Source organism: Balaenoptera physalus, assembly GCF_965194825.1.
Source record: "Balaenoptera physalus genome assembly, chromosome: 5".
NCBI classification, from domain to species: Eukaryota; Metazoa; Chordata; class Mammalia; order Artiodactyla; family Balaenopteridae; genus Balaenoptera; species Balaenoptera physalus.
Window position 1 is genome coordinate 120,633,572 of NC_138884.1, and position 15,892 is coordinate 120,649,463.

At 37.9% G+C, this 15,892-nt stretch overlaps 1 protein-coding gene across 1 annotated transcript in view; it reads right to left on the minus strand.

The window, feature by feature from the left end:
- The window catches only part of CFI (complement factor I), a 50,215-nt gene that overhangs the window by 8,326 nt on the left and 25,997 nt on the right, over positions 1-15,892 (minus strand). Inside the window, exons 6-14 of the mRNA XM_082462850.1 lie at positions 14,532-14,685; positions 11,516-11,682; positions 10,533-10,646; positions 10,278-10,388; positions 6,799-6,822; positions 6,613-6,633; positions 3,966-4,001; positions 2,022-2,125; positions 1,747-1,850 (exon numbers count right to left, since the gene is read on the minus strand). Coding sequence (XP_082318976.1) covers positions 1,747-1,850; positions 2,022-2,125; positions 3,966-4,001; positions 6,613-6,633; positions 6,799-6,822; positions 10,278-10,388; positions 10,533-10,646; positions 11,516-11,682; positions 14,532-14,685 — 835 coding nt within the window. The remainder of the gene's footprint in view (positions 1-1,746; positions 1,851-2,021; positions 2,126-3,965; positions 4,002-6,612; positions 6,634-6,798; positions 6,823-10,277; positions 10,389-10,532; positions 10,647-11,515; positions 11,683-14,531; positions 14,686-15,892) is intronic.

The window sequence follows — 15,892 nt, forward strand, 5'->3', positions numbered from 1 at the left end:
TATCAGGAGGGCTTAGACTTTAGGGAGTCGGGGAAGGTTCTCTGAGGAAGTGAGGATTGAGCTGAGATCTGAATAACGAGTAGCACTAACTAGGGAAACAAGGTAGGAAAGATGCTTTCAGGCATGGGAAACCATATGTGAAGGTGTCTTTGCAGCAGGGAGCAAGGTACACTTGAATAACGGAAAGAAGGCCAGAGCAGGTGGAATAGGGGCAAGAAGTGACGCTGTGGGGCAAGACGAAATCGGCAAAGGTAAATAGGGGTCACATCACTTGGGGCCTAATGAGCTGTGTTAAACATTTTGTTTAGTTTTTTATCCCAAGAGGAATGCAAAGCCGTTGAATTTTAAGAGGGAAGTGGTCAAAACCAGGTATGGAACTACTACTCTTGCTGCACAGTAGGCAATGGATAGATGGGGGCAGCACTGGGCAGAGTGACTGTGGGTAAGCCAATTCGGAATCGGTTGGTATAATCCAGGAGAGAGGCGGGAGCAGGGTAATAGTGGAGATGGAAAGGAGTTTTGAGAATTAAATAATTGGAAATTAAAGATGCCATCTGGAGTTGGTGATATACTGGCTGAGCTATGGTAGGGCTGAGGGAGTGAAGTGCGAAGATTTTTAGATTTCTGCCCCGTGTAGCTAGATGAATGGTGTTGTCATTTGCTGAGATAGGGAACACTGGGTCAGGACCATATCTGGGGGAAGGGGCATATCATGAGCTCGGTCTTAGACCTTTTGAATTTGATTTACTTCTGATAGAGCCAAGATAGTCAGTGTACTGTAGGGTCAGGGTTGGAGAAGATGTCTAGGCTGGAAATATCGTTGTGTCAGCATACGGTGGTGTTTTAAAGTACTGATAATTTTAGGAAGAAGAAGTAAGAAGAGAAGAGGAAGGCAGGATACACCTTGAGGAACTCAGGTATTTCACGTAAGCAATAATGCTCAGTCACTGGAGGAGGAAGCTGCAGAGAAGGCAGAGAAGGTGTGACCAGAGAGGTAGGTAGAAAACCAGGAGAGTGTTGTGTAACAGAAGCCAAGAGAAAAGGGTCATTCAGAAGGAAGAAATTAGAGTTGGTGCATTTCTCCAATCCATGAGGATTTTTATGGGTGTCATTCAGCAGATTTCCTATCTCTCTCAACTTTGGGTCACCTGCAGATTTTCTAAGCAGGCCTTCATCTAAGTTACTGTCAGATACGTTGAACTTGATTTTACCCTGGCTCTGCAACTGACTTGTAGTGTTGCTTTAACCAAGTTATGTAACTTCTAGTCTCAGTCTTCTTATCTAGAAAATGGGAGGAATAATATTTACCTCTTAGGACTGTTAAGAATATTAAAACAAAATAACATATATGAAAGTGCTGGACACAGTATCTGGTCTGTAAGAGGTGCTCAATAAATGGTGTTTCATTCATTCTAAAGGTCATAACTGAGGGCAGAATTCTGAACCTGTTCTCCAAGCTGACCTTGATCCATGCAAATGAGCCAAGTGAAATAACTTGGTACCTACAGGTTTGATCTGCCCTTGCCAGCTGGGATCAACAGTTTGGTCTGAGGGGAACACAGTGTGTTCTGGGGAAGTGGCCTCTGGAATCCCGATCATGAATATCAGAGGGCGTTTAGCAGATAATAGAGTGGAACTTGTCAATGACTTTTCTTATATATGTTTTTATTTATCACCTGCCACAATCTCTATTACCTAATTTCATTGTTTCAGGAAATCCAGCATCTACTGGAGATATTTTTTTACCTGACACAATGTGCAGCAGTCAGAATCCAACAGCCACCGATATAAATTCCTCCACAGTTGATTTTCTCATCTTCCTTAATTGCCACCTGCCATGGGAAGTCTCCCTGTAAAGACATTTGTGTGGTCACTGCCATCCTCCCAGACAGGTGGCTCGAAGATATTTCCATTGCAAGACTTTCAGTCTCTTGTAATTACCACATTCCACCCCCACGTTTATTTTTTCAAACTTGGGCTGCTCCTGGGAAGTGACATTATAACTTTTTGTGTGGGTTTACCACTTTTGCCGGCTTTCCTCCTATGACTCGTTTCCTTCGAATGTGCGTGCTGTTTTTAACTCCACAGGATAGTTTAGGGAAAAACGATTTTATCCGTTTTCTTTCTTTAAGAAAGGAAGAGATTGTATCATTATGATTTTGAAACCATTACCTTCTGGGCAAACTTCTTGATTATCTATGCCATAAAAACAGCAGAGTCACAGCTAATATGAAACAGGCCAGATTCATTAGTAAATTATTTTGGATGCTAAACTGTGCTATTCACCTTGTTGAAAAATTCTGGCTTAATATTAAAATTGGCTTGATTCTCTGAAGTTCTGCCCAAGCTGGAGTTGTGGCAGAAAGAGGCTGCCTGAGGGGTTAAACATTTACCAGCCTCTGGAATATAAGAGAAGCCACATGCCCAGGCATTACTACCATGACAGTTCAGGATGGGGGTCACATGCAGAACTCCAGCTTCTTACTTTCATAGTTTTTACTTTCTAGAGGCTGTTTATATGGGACTCTTTTCAATAATATTAACATTAATGATGTTAATGTTGAGTACTTTCTATCTGTCAGGCCCCATGCTAAGTACTTTGTATATAATTTAGATCATTTAATCATCATATTAACCCTGAGAGGTAATGTGCCAGGAATCCCTGGACAATCCAGGATCAGTGGGCTGGGAGGGGGGTTGTGTTTTTAGCCACTTGACATGTGATGATATTTCCTTTCTCTGTGAGCATTCCGACAAGGTACGTTTGTCACTGGGAGACATGGTAGAGCAAGGCTTAAGACATGAATTTGCAAGAGAATTCATGACAAAGGAAGAAAGTAAAAGTATAAGATGCTCTTCTTATTCTCTCACTCTATTTTATCATGACACAAAAATTTCTGCAATCCCAAATGAGAAAGGAAAATTAATATCACTCTCAATTACTTTGAACATATAAGAAGGAGGTAGGTCCTCAAGGGAGAGAAGTTGTGAACAAATGTGGATAAAAGATTTTGGGGGGAGTCCCATCCATCCTAAGAACTGTGTTGGGGGAAGAGTGTGATGATAAATTTTAAATTTCTGCTTGGACCTTTGAAAGAAGAGGGACCCCATCATTTGAGGACTATGAAACCAGCTTGGGTAGTATCTGAAAATTAATGTTACCTTGAGTAGAAAATAAAGGGCCTTTGCTGGAAATCCCTCTAACTGATATCTGTAACTTTGAGATCTAAATCTTTCACTCATTGCCTGATTTTAAAAAAATTGATAGTTTTTGGGCCTGGCAATTGGAAGGGAGTCTTACATGAACTTCAGTTTTTAAACCTCCTAAAATAGGGAGATACTTCATTCCTAATTTGCATTTGAGCTTGTTACTCACCTAAGGTCACACAACTAACAGGTAACTGAGTCAGGATTTAATACAAGTCATTCTGACTCAAAAGCTCTTATCAGTTACTGTCTTCCCAGAAACTTAATACTTTAATTAAATTTGGCCCTCAGTGCAGAACTGGCCAAGATACAGATCTTCACACACCTCCTGTGATCATGGTTTAAAATATTGCAAAAGAGCAGGTTCCTTCAATTAACATCTATTATTTTTCTATTTAAAAATGTATGTCCTGGGTCACACTTGAAATCTGGTTGTTTTTGACAAAACTGACCTAACAAATCTCATAACAAATAGAAAAATCTTTTGTAGGACTAGAGTGTTGTTTTCATTTCAAAACCAGCCATATGAATTAACCCATTTTAAAAGCAGTTCTCAAGAAGTATTTATGCTTGTTTTTCTTAAAAATGATAAGGAAAGTAGTAATGTTATTTTTTTCTATTTAAGTTGATATCAAAGCTAATTGTTGCTTGAATCAATTATATTGCATATATGCATACATACTCACACACATGCAAATGACATTAAAATGCAAATTTAACCAGTGAAGCACCAGTAAAAAAGAATAATGCTAACTTACCTGCATCCATATCAGCAGTCAACATTTCTGTTTCTTCTATAATCAAACAAAAGTTCCAATGTTTAATATTGTGTTTATAGTAAGAATTAAATCATTAAAATCATTTAAACTTTGATAATAATTATCTGTCTAAACCTTGTCCTACCTTTAAAAAGGACAGTACAAAATCTTATTTCCTTTCTATAGCTAGGTAATTGTGAAGGCTCAAGATGAACTATGTAAGAAAATTTTCAGGCACAAACTAGAGGTGTCTGTTGGCACAAGTGAATGGTCAGACTCATGGTGCTGCAGAGTTCTGCATTTAGAGCAGGCGAAATGCCCGGTTCAGAGAAGAAAAGCATCTCTTTCAACTCTGCATTTGCAAGGTCTTTATATAAGGTAGGGAGCAGTTATAGACACCGACCGAAATAGTTCTGAGCTGACATTAAAAAGGGTCTTCTCATTTTGTATATATAATAAGGCACCTCTTAACAGGGGTCATGCAATGTTTAATTGGTTTCAGTATTAGGCATAGTTATTATTAGTCATCTGGGATGCAGAAGTCAAAAGTTAAACAAAAAGAAAAACAGAAACACATTCTCTCTTCTTCTTTTTTTTCTCTTAGACCTTTGCTTGAAGTTATATGGGATGATTCCATCTTCACTCTGCTGTCCTAGAACATTTCAGTCATGGACAGGATCATCAGTTCTTTGACCTGAGGATCCAAAGGTGAATTCCCGCAACATGTTGTTCTGTCTTGGATGAGGTTGCAGCCCAGAGGGGCAATGTTACTTTGCTGCAGCAATCCTGCGTTTTATCACTGGATTTCCCAACTTCTTTTTGGGTGAGACATACCTGTATCTGTTATGCTACACATCTAGGTTATTTTCTGCTCAGAGCTTTCACAAAAGCAACAACATGAACCAAAGAGAAGACGTCATATTAAATGCTCAACAAAGGAAGATGGGGAAAGCCCAGTGTAGCTGAGATATACTGGATATTAGAAGAGCAGCATAAAACTGCAAAAGCACAGACCGTAAGGAAAACAATCAATGACTTTGATTAAATAAAGATTTAAACATTTAAAGATTAAATTTAATCTTTAATCTTGGCTAAAGTTAATAGATGGGTGACAGAATGGAAGAAGGTATTTGCATGTCTAAAACTGAAAATGGATTAATATCTAGAATGCGACAAGAAAGAAGACTGCAGCCCCAATATGAAATGAGGCAAAAGATGTGAACTGGAAAAAGGACAGAAGAAAGAAAAGGAAGAGGAAACTCAAAAAGCTAGTATGCATATGAAGAGAAACCCAAAATCATTGGTTAAGACAAAAATTCAAATTAATAAACAATGCCATATCACTTGAGAGTATGAGACTAGCAAAATTAGAAAGCTGCCTAGTACTAAGTGTTAGTGGGTTTGAGGCAAGCCCTTGGGTGTTGTCAGTGGAGGTGAGGAACACTCTGCCAGAGAACGAGCAGGCACTAGTTTGTCAGATTAAGTAGAGGCATACCCCAAGACCCAACAATTCTTGGCCCAGCTAGATGTCTCAAAGAAATCCTCCCACACATCCTTAAGGAGAGGATATTCATTGCACTGTGAGTGCCGGCTGAGAGTCCATTACTGTCACTTGTGAAAGATGAACACCGCAGTGTTTTATCATGTGGCAGTCAGAAGCAACAGATTAGATGGAAACATCGCAACACGGACAGATCTTAAAAACATAACGCTTTGTGAAAAGATAAAAAGGAAATATAAGATCTAGAACACAATACTATGTGAATTACAAATGTATGCTCGCAAGATAACAGTACACACTGGATAAGAATGTATACAAACAAAAAGCCATACACATTAAATCACATTAAAATGGTTGCTTATGGGGAATGGGAGTAAGGTACAGGAATAAAGGAGAATAAATAAAGCAAGAGAGGGGGCTTGCCTGGACAGAGATGATCACGTGCAATGAGCTGAGGAATATCACTAAGTCATCTCTTTGCCCCTGAGGGCTGAAACTAGCAAGGAAGGAAGGACAAGAAGGAGGGAAGGCGAAAAGGAATAAAGAAGAGGAAACAAACAAACAAAAACAAAACAAAACAAAAAGGACAGCAGCCTTGGAGGGCAAAATGACAAGAGGGAGGGAACACAAAGAAATAGTTGAAATTGCCATTTAGAACAGGGCTGATCTTGAGCATATAAAAGTCACTCAGGAACCCTAAGGAGGACCGTAAACTTTTAGTAGTCATTTTATATGAATAATGAAGAAAGGGATGACCCTAGAGAGCTGGAAGATTTCGGGATATCTGTTACAGAAGTAAATAAGAAAATACCTGTCATAAAAAGATGTTATCTTTCCTCTGGTGACAATTTCTTCAGGAGCTGCCTTGCTTTCGGGGAAAAAGCAAAGGAAGAGAAGGGTATTTGGCAGAGGTGAAATGTGCAGGGAATGCACCTTGGGTGGTTTTTGGCTAGCAGGCTGTGAACGGGGAGTGTGAGAATGAAAGTTTACCACACTGCGGGGAAAAGGCCACTGTGCCTAAACAAATGTTAAAACTGGTTGTGTCATCCTCAGTTAATAGTTACCTTAAAATATAAGATAACAGCAGTGCTCGCTTGTATTTTGTTTCAATTCTGCAATATCCCGAGAACTTAATAAATTTTTTACCTTGAGCCGTACGTAAAGCACCTGAAAAAAAAACAAAATCAAAAAAATTACCACAGCAAAGGATAATTTTTATTTGGAAAAAAAATGCATACCATTTCAAGCTAGAACACCTTATTCTTCTTCTCAATTTTGTAATATAAATTTACAAAATTTATTTATTTAAATCTATTGTAAAAATAGATTTACCTTTAATTTCAGGATGTCCAGTTCCTAAAAACAAAACAAAAAACTCACTGTAGCAAAGAGATCATTTTCACTTGAATTAAATATACACTAATCATTAATATTTCAGTAATAGTGTAACAACTTTAATATTTACAGAAAGATAAAAGGGAACCACAGTATGCCATTTTTTGTGGGCACAACCAAATACTTTGATTTTTAATACTGCCTAACAAATGTTTCATCTTACATTTAAACACACATCAGTTTCACCACAGCAAGGAAATCATTTTAACTTGAGTTTTAAAAAGAGATTCGTATTTTAGATATATTTGAATACATACCCAACAGCAGACTTATTATATAGTTAAACAAAATTTATTTACTCTTTTTAACTTATATTAATAAAAAGTGGGTTTATAAAGGATAAATGAAATTAAGGTATACTCCAAACCTCCCTTGGTTTAGTGATTCTGATCTGTTCCCTGAAAGGAGAGATCAATGAATATATTAATATATTTATTTCACATCTCTGCTCTCACTTGCTCTTTCTCAGAGAGGGAAAAATTCGAATCATTATTGAAATACAAAGCGGAGCTCACTCTAAAGATGGATAAACTGAAGTAACAATGACAGTTGACAAAATGTATTTTTGATATGGATTCAAGAAATTAATACTAAAAGTAAGCTTTATGTTGTAGTTATTCCCTTGCAGTAGGATTCTTTTTTTTTTTTTTTTCTGATAAACTAACAAATTCTGAGGAGGAGGAGAGGGAGGGAGAGGGGAAGAAGAGGAGGAGGTAGAGAGGAAACCCAAAATATTATTATACTGAAGCAGTGAAATCAAACTGTAGAGCTTCAGAGAGAGACAAATACGGTATGGTTTCACTTATATATGGCATCTAAAAAATCCAAACTCATAGAAAAAGAGGTCAGATTTGTGGCTACCAGAGGCAGGGGTTGGGGGCTAGGGGATTGGGTGAAGGTGGGGAACTGGGTGAAGGTGGTCAAAGGTACAAACTTGCAGTTAGAAGGTAAATAAGCACTGGGGCTAGTGACGTCACCAGCATGGTGACGATAGTTAACACTGCTGTATGGTATACTTGAAAGTTGCTTTGAGTAAATCCTGAAAGTTCTCATCACAAGGAAAAAGAATTGTAACTATATGAGGTGATGGATATCAACTAAACTTATTTTGGTAATAATTTCGCAATATATGAGTCAAGCTCATGCCGTACACCTTAAACTTCTACAGTGTTGTATTTGAAATTTCTTTCTCTCCTCTCTTCACTAAGGATTTCACTACATTTAACCAACATTAAAATATTTTGCTCAACTGCTTTATACCCTTCAAAAAAATTAACGTGATTTGAAATCCTAAAAAGTGTGTCTTTTAAGAACTGATATCAATGGAAAATTAAACAAAATTTCATTAAAGTCAAATACTTGGCATACCAAGCAATTATACATGATATAATTAATATCAATTAACTTATCCATACATATCTTCAACATTTATTTAATGCTTATGTGGAAGGCACTTTACCTGGGACATTTGGAACGTAAAAATAATTTGATCCTGTTTTAAAGATGTTTGCTGTTGAGAAGGAAAGGTAAGACGAGTACAAAAAACTACAGTAAACCATTAACAGTAACTCAGTGGTGTCCTGACACGGACTTTACCACTACACAGGAGGCTGTTGTGTCACTTCCCAGTTTGTGTTCTGTGACATCATGTCAATGGCTTGAAATCACCCATGGTGGGAGTAATTCACACCCCAGAAATTAGCAAAAGCTACAAATCAGGGAGTCCCTGTCCCTCTTCAAAGCCAACTGTTAAACATTTACCAGCGCACCACTGGATTCGTTCCATAAGTGAGGTGGATTCAAGGACCCACACTCCTCCTGCAGCCTTAGCATCTTTGAAGAAAGCAGTTCCATCCTTTCCATTCTCAGGCCAAAGCCCCTGGAGCCGCCCTTGACTGCTCATTTGTTCTCACACCCCCATCCAATCTACCAGCAAATCTTTTTGGCTCTAGTTTCAAAACATATCCAGAATCTGACTGCTTCTCATCGTTTCCATTCCTACCAACTTATCCTAGTCACTATCATCTCTTCCCTGGATTACTGCAGTAGCTTCCTCACTGGTTGCCCTGCTTCGCCCCTCGCCCTCATACAGCCTATTCCCCACCCAGCAGCCAGGGTAATCGTGATTTAAAATGTAAGTCAGATCATGCCAGTTCCTCTGCTTAGAGACCCAATTTCACTCACGAACAGGCCTCACTTGATCTGCCCTGATCTTCCACCCAAGCACCGCTCCAACCTCTCTCACTGCTTGTCTTTTAACCCACTATCCCCACCTGGAACACCTGCCACACTAGCCTTCTTGCTGATTGGCTCTCAAACATACTGGAATGGTCCCGTCTTAGGAACACTGCACTGGTTGTTGCCTCTGCCTAGAATACCCTTCCGCAGACGTCTGCATGGCTGGCTCCAGCTTTTCCTTCGGCGCTTTGCCTAAAAGTAATAGTGAGTGAGCCTTCCCAAGCCACCTTCCCTAAAATTTCAGAACTTACTGCCACCCCCCTCCCCGGGGCATTTGATATCTTCCTTGCTTGCTTTATTTTTTTTCTTAGTACTTATTATTTTACTAGATATTTTTGCTTATTTCTCTTTATTGTTTCTCTTCCTCCACTAGAATATAAGATCCATGAGGGGGCAGGGATTTTGAAATGTTATTCACTATTGTAACCCCAGCATCTGGAACAGGACCTGACACACATAGTAAGAACTTAATAAATATCCGTTGAGTAGATGAATGAATATATTAACTTAGGGAGATTTTTCCTCCAGAGAGCATCAATGGGAGCAAGAAGGCAGTCTGCGTGGGACACAGTAGGTACCTAGTAAATATTTTCCACCTTTGGAGGTTTTCCAATGAGCACCAAAAAGCAAAGAACACCTACTCACTGCTTTGAAACTTGGTAAGTAAAGGGAAAGAATTAAATATCATTCTGCCTTTCTACGATGAACTGAATTTCATGGAAACAAAATAGTTCTTCTCTATAGAATTCCAGTTAATAAATGCAGAAGGAATGTTGAGTTAGAAATTGCCATTTTTAAAGAGAAGGGGGGAGAGATAAATTAGGAGTTAACATATACACACTACTATATATAAAATGGATAACCAACAAGGACATATTGTATAGCACAGGGAACTCTACTCAATATTTTGTAATAACCTATAAGGGAAAAGAATCTGAAAAAGAATATATATATATATATATATATATATATATATATATATATATATATATCACTGTGCTGTACACCTGACACTAACACAGCATTGTAAATTAACTATACTTCAATAAAAATTTTTAAAAATGAAATTGCCATTTTATAGTCCCTATTGACGAATTGGCTCTAGGCAATAATTACAAAGCCTGCTAAAACCTCTGGGTCCAATAATGAAGAAAAGTAACCACGAAACTTTAAATTACCTTCACAATCAATTTCATCTTCTCCAGTAATGCAGTCCACCTCGCCATTGCACTTATACTGCTTTGGAATACAAACACCCGATTTACAGAAAAAACTTTCACCTCGGCACTCTGTGCAAACATAAATACAAGAGGGGTGTTTTTTTTCATTCTTAAAATGGCATGAGATGGAATCTTAATTCAGTGGTAAAGTTGCTTCTACTTTCTTAGTCAAAAGAATGCTTCTGAGGGTTTAAAGGCTAGATTCATTGCTACCTTTACAGCACAACTCGTCACTCTGGTCTCCACAATCATTGACACCATCACAGGCCTTCTTCTGAGGAATGAGTTTCCCATTCACACACGGAAAGGAGTCGTTTGTTGGAGAAACTGTAAAGTAGGAATGATCTTTGTGAAATTTATCTGTGGAGCTGTGGGTGACATCTTTATCACATGTTTGGAATGATGGGGACCTGAAGATAAAGCCAGGCACAAGTAAAAAATGATATAAAATGTATGGGTGGTAGCATTGACATAGTATACATGATTAATAAGGAAACTAAATGCCAAAGCTGGCTTACGGACGCCCTTTTATAATCTCTGAAAACCAGCATTTATTGTGGAGGTCTCTGCTCGCCTAGATGGGGCAGGGGATTCGGGAATCAGGAGCCCTTGCTGACACTGGCGATCTCTGGTGCTCATCCATTCCTTTCACGCTACTGCTTTATCCCCCACCCCAATCCTGAGGCTTACTTGGCAGTGCTGTTTACATTTTGATGGTACTTTTTTTTTAGCACCAAAAAAGGCTTTGGTCTTTAATACTGTATATATGGCTAAAATATTCCAAGGTCAGGATGAAGGAGAAAAGTGGCACTGATTGCCTGAGGCACAGGTGTGGTCACTTAACCATTTTAAAGGAATGTGTAATCGGCTGGACCTCTCGAGGGAGATGCTGAGTTTCTTCTAATGTTTTATTAACTTGTGTTTGCTACATCAACTTTAATCCATATGTTCAAGGAGTCAAAGGGGAGTCAAACAACTTTACTTCCCATATAGGAACCTGGATAGAAGTAATATTTGAATGGCAGAAAGGTACAGTAGGCGAAAAGCACCCATTTCGGCTCTAAAACCCAAAATATGATTTTGCCATTGTGTGTGACTGGCAAGAGGGTATTTGTAATTTATTTGTTTACTACAGACTTGATGTGAAATAAACAACCTTGAAGGAAGGGAAAATATCAGGCCAGTACTCCACTAACCTGCACTCCCTGTGTAACACACCACACCAGCCAAACCCTCGGAACTGCTGGTTTGTCCCTTAGTAAAAGTACATTCAGCCAAACTGGTCTCAAATCCTCGACAATGCACATGTAGACATTCAGTGGAATTTGTATGAGGATCTCTCCTTTGAGTATCAAGAGCACCTCTGCAAATCAAATAAATGAAGCAGAAAGGTAGAATAATTAGTACTTTGTATTTATGACTTTACTGTAGGCGGTAAGGGACTAATTTCCTCTTATTTTCTACACATGGGTGATAGATTGGGCAATATGCTTAAATTCTCTGAGCTTCAATATCTTCACCTGTAAGAGGGAATATAACTACCTCATTGAGTTTTGCAAAGATTAACTAAAACAATCAGTTTAAACTGACTGGCCAAAGTTCAAAACATGGCAAGCACCCACAAATACTGGTTTCCTCTCCTCTGTTTCTTGTTAAGGAGGAATGCCTCTTCATCCACACTGCTGATTTCTTTCCAACCTGAGATATGTCATTCTTGGCCTCTTTCTACGGCTTAACTCCTCTTCTCTCCAGGAAGGGAGTGGATTAATTTTATCAGGGAATTTTGGAAATGTAAACCAGGAAAGGTCAGCCCAGCTCTTCCATTTTTTCCTTTTGGGTCCTCTTCACCTGCCGAATGCTGTAATTCTTACCTGGTTGGCCCCATTGTTGCCTGGGATCAGGGAGGTTCAGTTAGTTTGATTCTAGCAGGTCCATTTTGCTTTCACGCTAAGCTACATCCTCAATTCAGTCTTGACAGTATTAAGTGATATTTTGACATCTATGTGCCATTGCTTGGACTTCTCAGTTTGTTCAGAATTTGTGTAGCTAAGAGGCTACCTCAGTGACCCGATATCCTAGAGATGATGAGTTACAGTGAGCTATTCTTCCAGAATATTCAATTGCTCCCTGCTTTTCTCTAGAAGTTAATGGGGAAAATGGGTTAAAAATAAAAGGTTGAGCAAAGGTGCATCAGGCATATGTAAACAAAAATTAAGCAGTAATGGCAATATAAATATCAGATAAATCACAATGAAAGGGAAAAAGAGAGCAATTAAAGGGAACAAAGAGGTTCAGATCCATAATGAAGATATAGTGGTCATGAAACTGTGCCAAACCACATCGAAATATGAGAACAGATGGGAGCCATTTGGGGCAATCTGACAGGTGAATAATCTGAAAAACCTCTCAACCTATAAATATCTAAAAGTACTAGATAAATGTCCTCAATGAGCTCTTAAGGAATTAAGGGAAATACCCACTGGCTAAAATCAGAGAAGTCTGTTCATGAGCTTATACAAAATATAAGAACAAAAATTGGGAGATCAAAGAGTGAGAGAGTTTGCCATTAGGTTGAATCATAGGTTGTAGGTCACAAACTGTCGAAAATAAGAAATACTCTATGGCTCAATGTAATGATAAGAGACTCTCACTAATGAACTACTAGCAGATGTGGTTTAGGCAGAAGAAAATTGAAGCCAGAACAAAGAAGTGAGATGAAAGAAGCAACAACAAACCAGAAAGTTGGTAAACATGAAGTACATCTGAGTAAGCACTGACTGAACAAAAGTGATGATAATTGCTTATTATATAATGATAGCAATTAACTTCAGGAATATATAAAAATAAGGTTGAACAAAATACTGGAAACTTGACACGGTAATGCCATTCTTTGTATTGATATTATTCCTGAAGAGGCCAAGGACTTTCTAAGTTAAGGGTTCATGGTATAAATGTAAAGATAACCACTAAAGGAATAGAAATAGGATGTGTATAATTTTCAAACCAATTAGAGGAAGAAAAAGGAGAAGATTAAGAAACAACAACATCAGCTTTATTAACCTAACAGAAATTTTAAAAGGAAGAAACAAGAGGACAGAAAAAGCAGGGTAACTAATAAGCCCAAAACAAGATAGGAAAAATAAATTCAACAATGTAAATAATCACAATAATGTAAATGGACTAAACTCTTCAGACAGTTATTGTCATATTGTATTTTTTTAAAAAAATCTAGATATGTGTTGTTTATAAGGGACAAACTTAAAAGATAAAAACATAGAAAACCTGTAAGTAAATAAATGGGAAAATATTTGAATAAAGCGATCAACAAGCTTGCTTATTCTAATGGATAACACATCTATTATGCAGAACCCTGCACATGAAGCATTTAAAATATACTCAGTACAAAGCAAGTCTCAAAAAAATATTTAAACAATTGTCATCATATGGAGACATTCTCTCTCCACAATAAAATTAAATGGCAAATCTATATAAAAAAGTTAACCAAAAGCGAACTAATATACTCATTAGGAATGTAAAAAAAAAGAAACTTCTGAATTATGTATGAGTCAAAGAAGAAATTATATTGAAAATTAGAAAATATTTTGAATTGAACAATAAATAAAATACCCACTTATAGAGGGTTATGGCATGCAGATGAAGCATTACCTAGAGGGAAATTTGTACATTAAATGCTTATATTAGAAAATAAGAAAAACTGAAAATTGATGAGCTAAGCATTTTAACTAACAGAATTAGAAAAAATACAATAGGGAAAAGAAGAGAGAGAGCCAAAGATAAACGTTAATGAAAATAAAGAAACAAGAGATAATTTACAAATACAAAAATCAAAAACACTAATCAAATAGACAAATCTCTGCAAGGTTGAGAGAAAAAAGAGAGAAGGCATATATAAACAACATTAAGTATGAAGGAGTGGACGTAATCATAGGTGAATAGAGATAATGATGAATGTATTTGCAAGTCTACAGATGGGCGAAAGATTGCATCCAGATACCTGAGCAAACTTTGTGTGCTCAGCAGTGTTCTAAGTGCTAGTTGAGCATAAACCCACTTCATCCTCATGACAGGCAGTTAATATGTTCAGGTTACAGTTGAGGAAGTTGAGGCACAGAAAGATAGGGTAATCAAAAAAAAAAAAAAGTTGGAATAATAAAATCAGCCCTGGGAAAATTCAGTGACACAAGCACTCACAGTTGAAATCCAAGGTCAAGGCAGGCCACGTTGGCCTGTGTAATGCTCCAGCTTTTTCCACACACAAACATTTTTTTATCTTGGTCTATAAGTTTTACTTCAACAATTCCTTCTGAATGTCCTTCTTCATTCTCCAAGGAAACACTAAATTGTTCTAAAATTTAAAAAAAAAAGAATGAGCAATATTCAGGCACTCTTCCTCCTCTTGATTAAGTCTCTAAAGTAATAAAATACATAATTTCTAATTAACTTTGAACACCATGAAGATTTTTTTCTTTTTTTGGCTGCGTTGGGTCTTCGTTGCTGGGCACGGGCTTTCTCTAGTTGCAGTGAGCGGGGGCTGCTCTTCGTTGTGGTGCGCAGGCTTCTCATTGCGGTGGCTTTTCTTGTTGCAAATCACGGGCTCTAGGTGCACGGGCTTCAGTAGTCATGGCTCGCGGGCTTAGTTGCTCCGCGGTATGTGGGATCTTCCCGAACCAGGGATTGAACCCGTGTCCCCTGCATTGGCAGGCGGATTCTTAACCACTACGCCACCAGGGAAGACCCACCATGAAGATTCTAACAAATGGTAAGCAATCATTTTATGAGGGCTTATTATGCGTCAGTAGCTGTGCTACCCAGTTGTAAAGAAAAGTACCATAAAATCCTCGTATCAACCCTATGAAGATTAGGGTGATATTTATCCCTATTTTTACACATGAGGAATCTAAATTTATCCATTTTTATACATGAGATTAAGTTACTTGCTCAAGGACTGAAGCCAGGAATCTGAACCTGCTATATTGATCTGACTCCAAAATCCGTGCTCTTAAAAGTTAGCCAAGCAAATAATGAAAATGTAAGAAAGGTTTATGTATTCTCATATATTTAAGGCATTTCATGCCTCAAGAGAACAAAAGTCTGACCCTGACAAAATAATCTCCACAGTTGCTTTCGTCCTCTCCAGCAAGTAAGAGGGATGGACTCAATTACGGATCTTTCTTCTTCCTGTTCCACAGTACCTTAACATCTTAACTCAGCAATACAAAAATATTTAGGCTACTGTGTGCTGGCATATGTCATGGTAACTTTAAAAAGAACGTTTTAAGCATTCTTCTGTAAATTCATGAAATGTCTGTGATAATTCATCTCAGAAGACAATGAGCTTAAGGTTTGCTGTCACAGCTAAAATTTCATGAGTGTTCTCTGGGTACTATTCACAGAGCTTTACATACAGCATGTTATTTAATTTTCACAAGAGTCTTATGAGTTAGGAACTACTGTTACTCACATTTTACAGATGTGGAAACTGCATTCCAGAGAGGCCACATAGTCTGTCAATAATCGAGGTGGGGCTTGGAGGGGCTTACAGCTAAATCTGA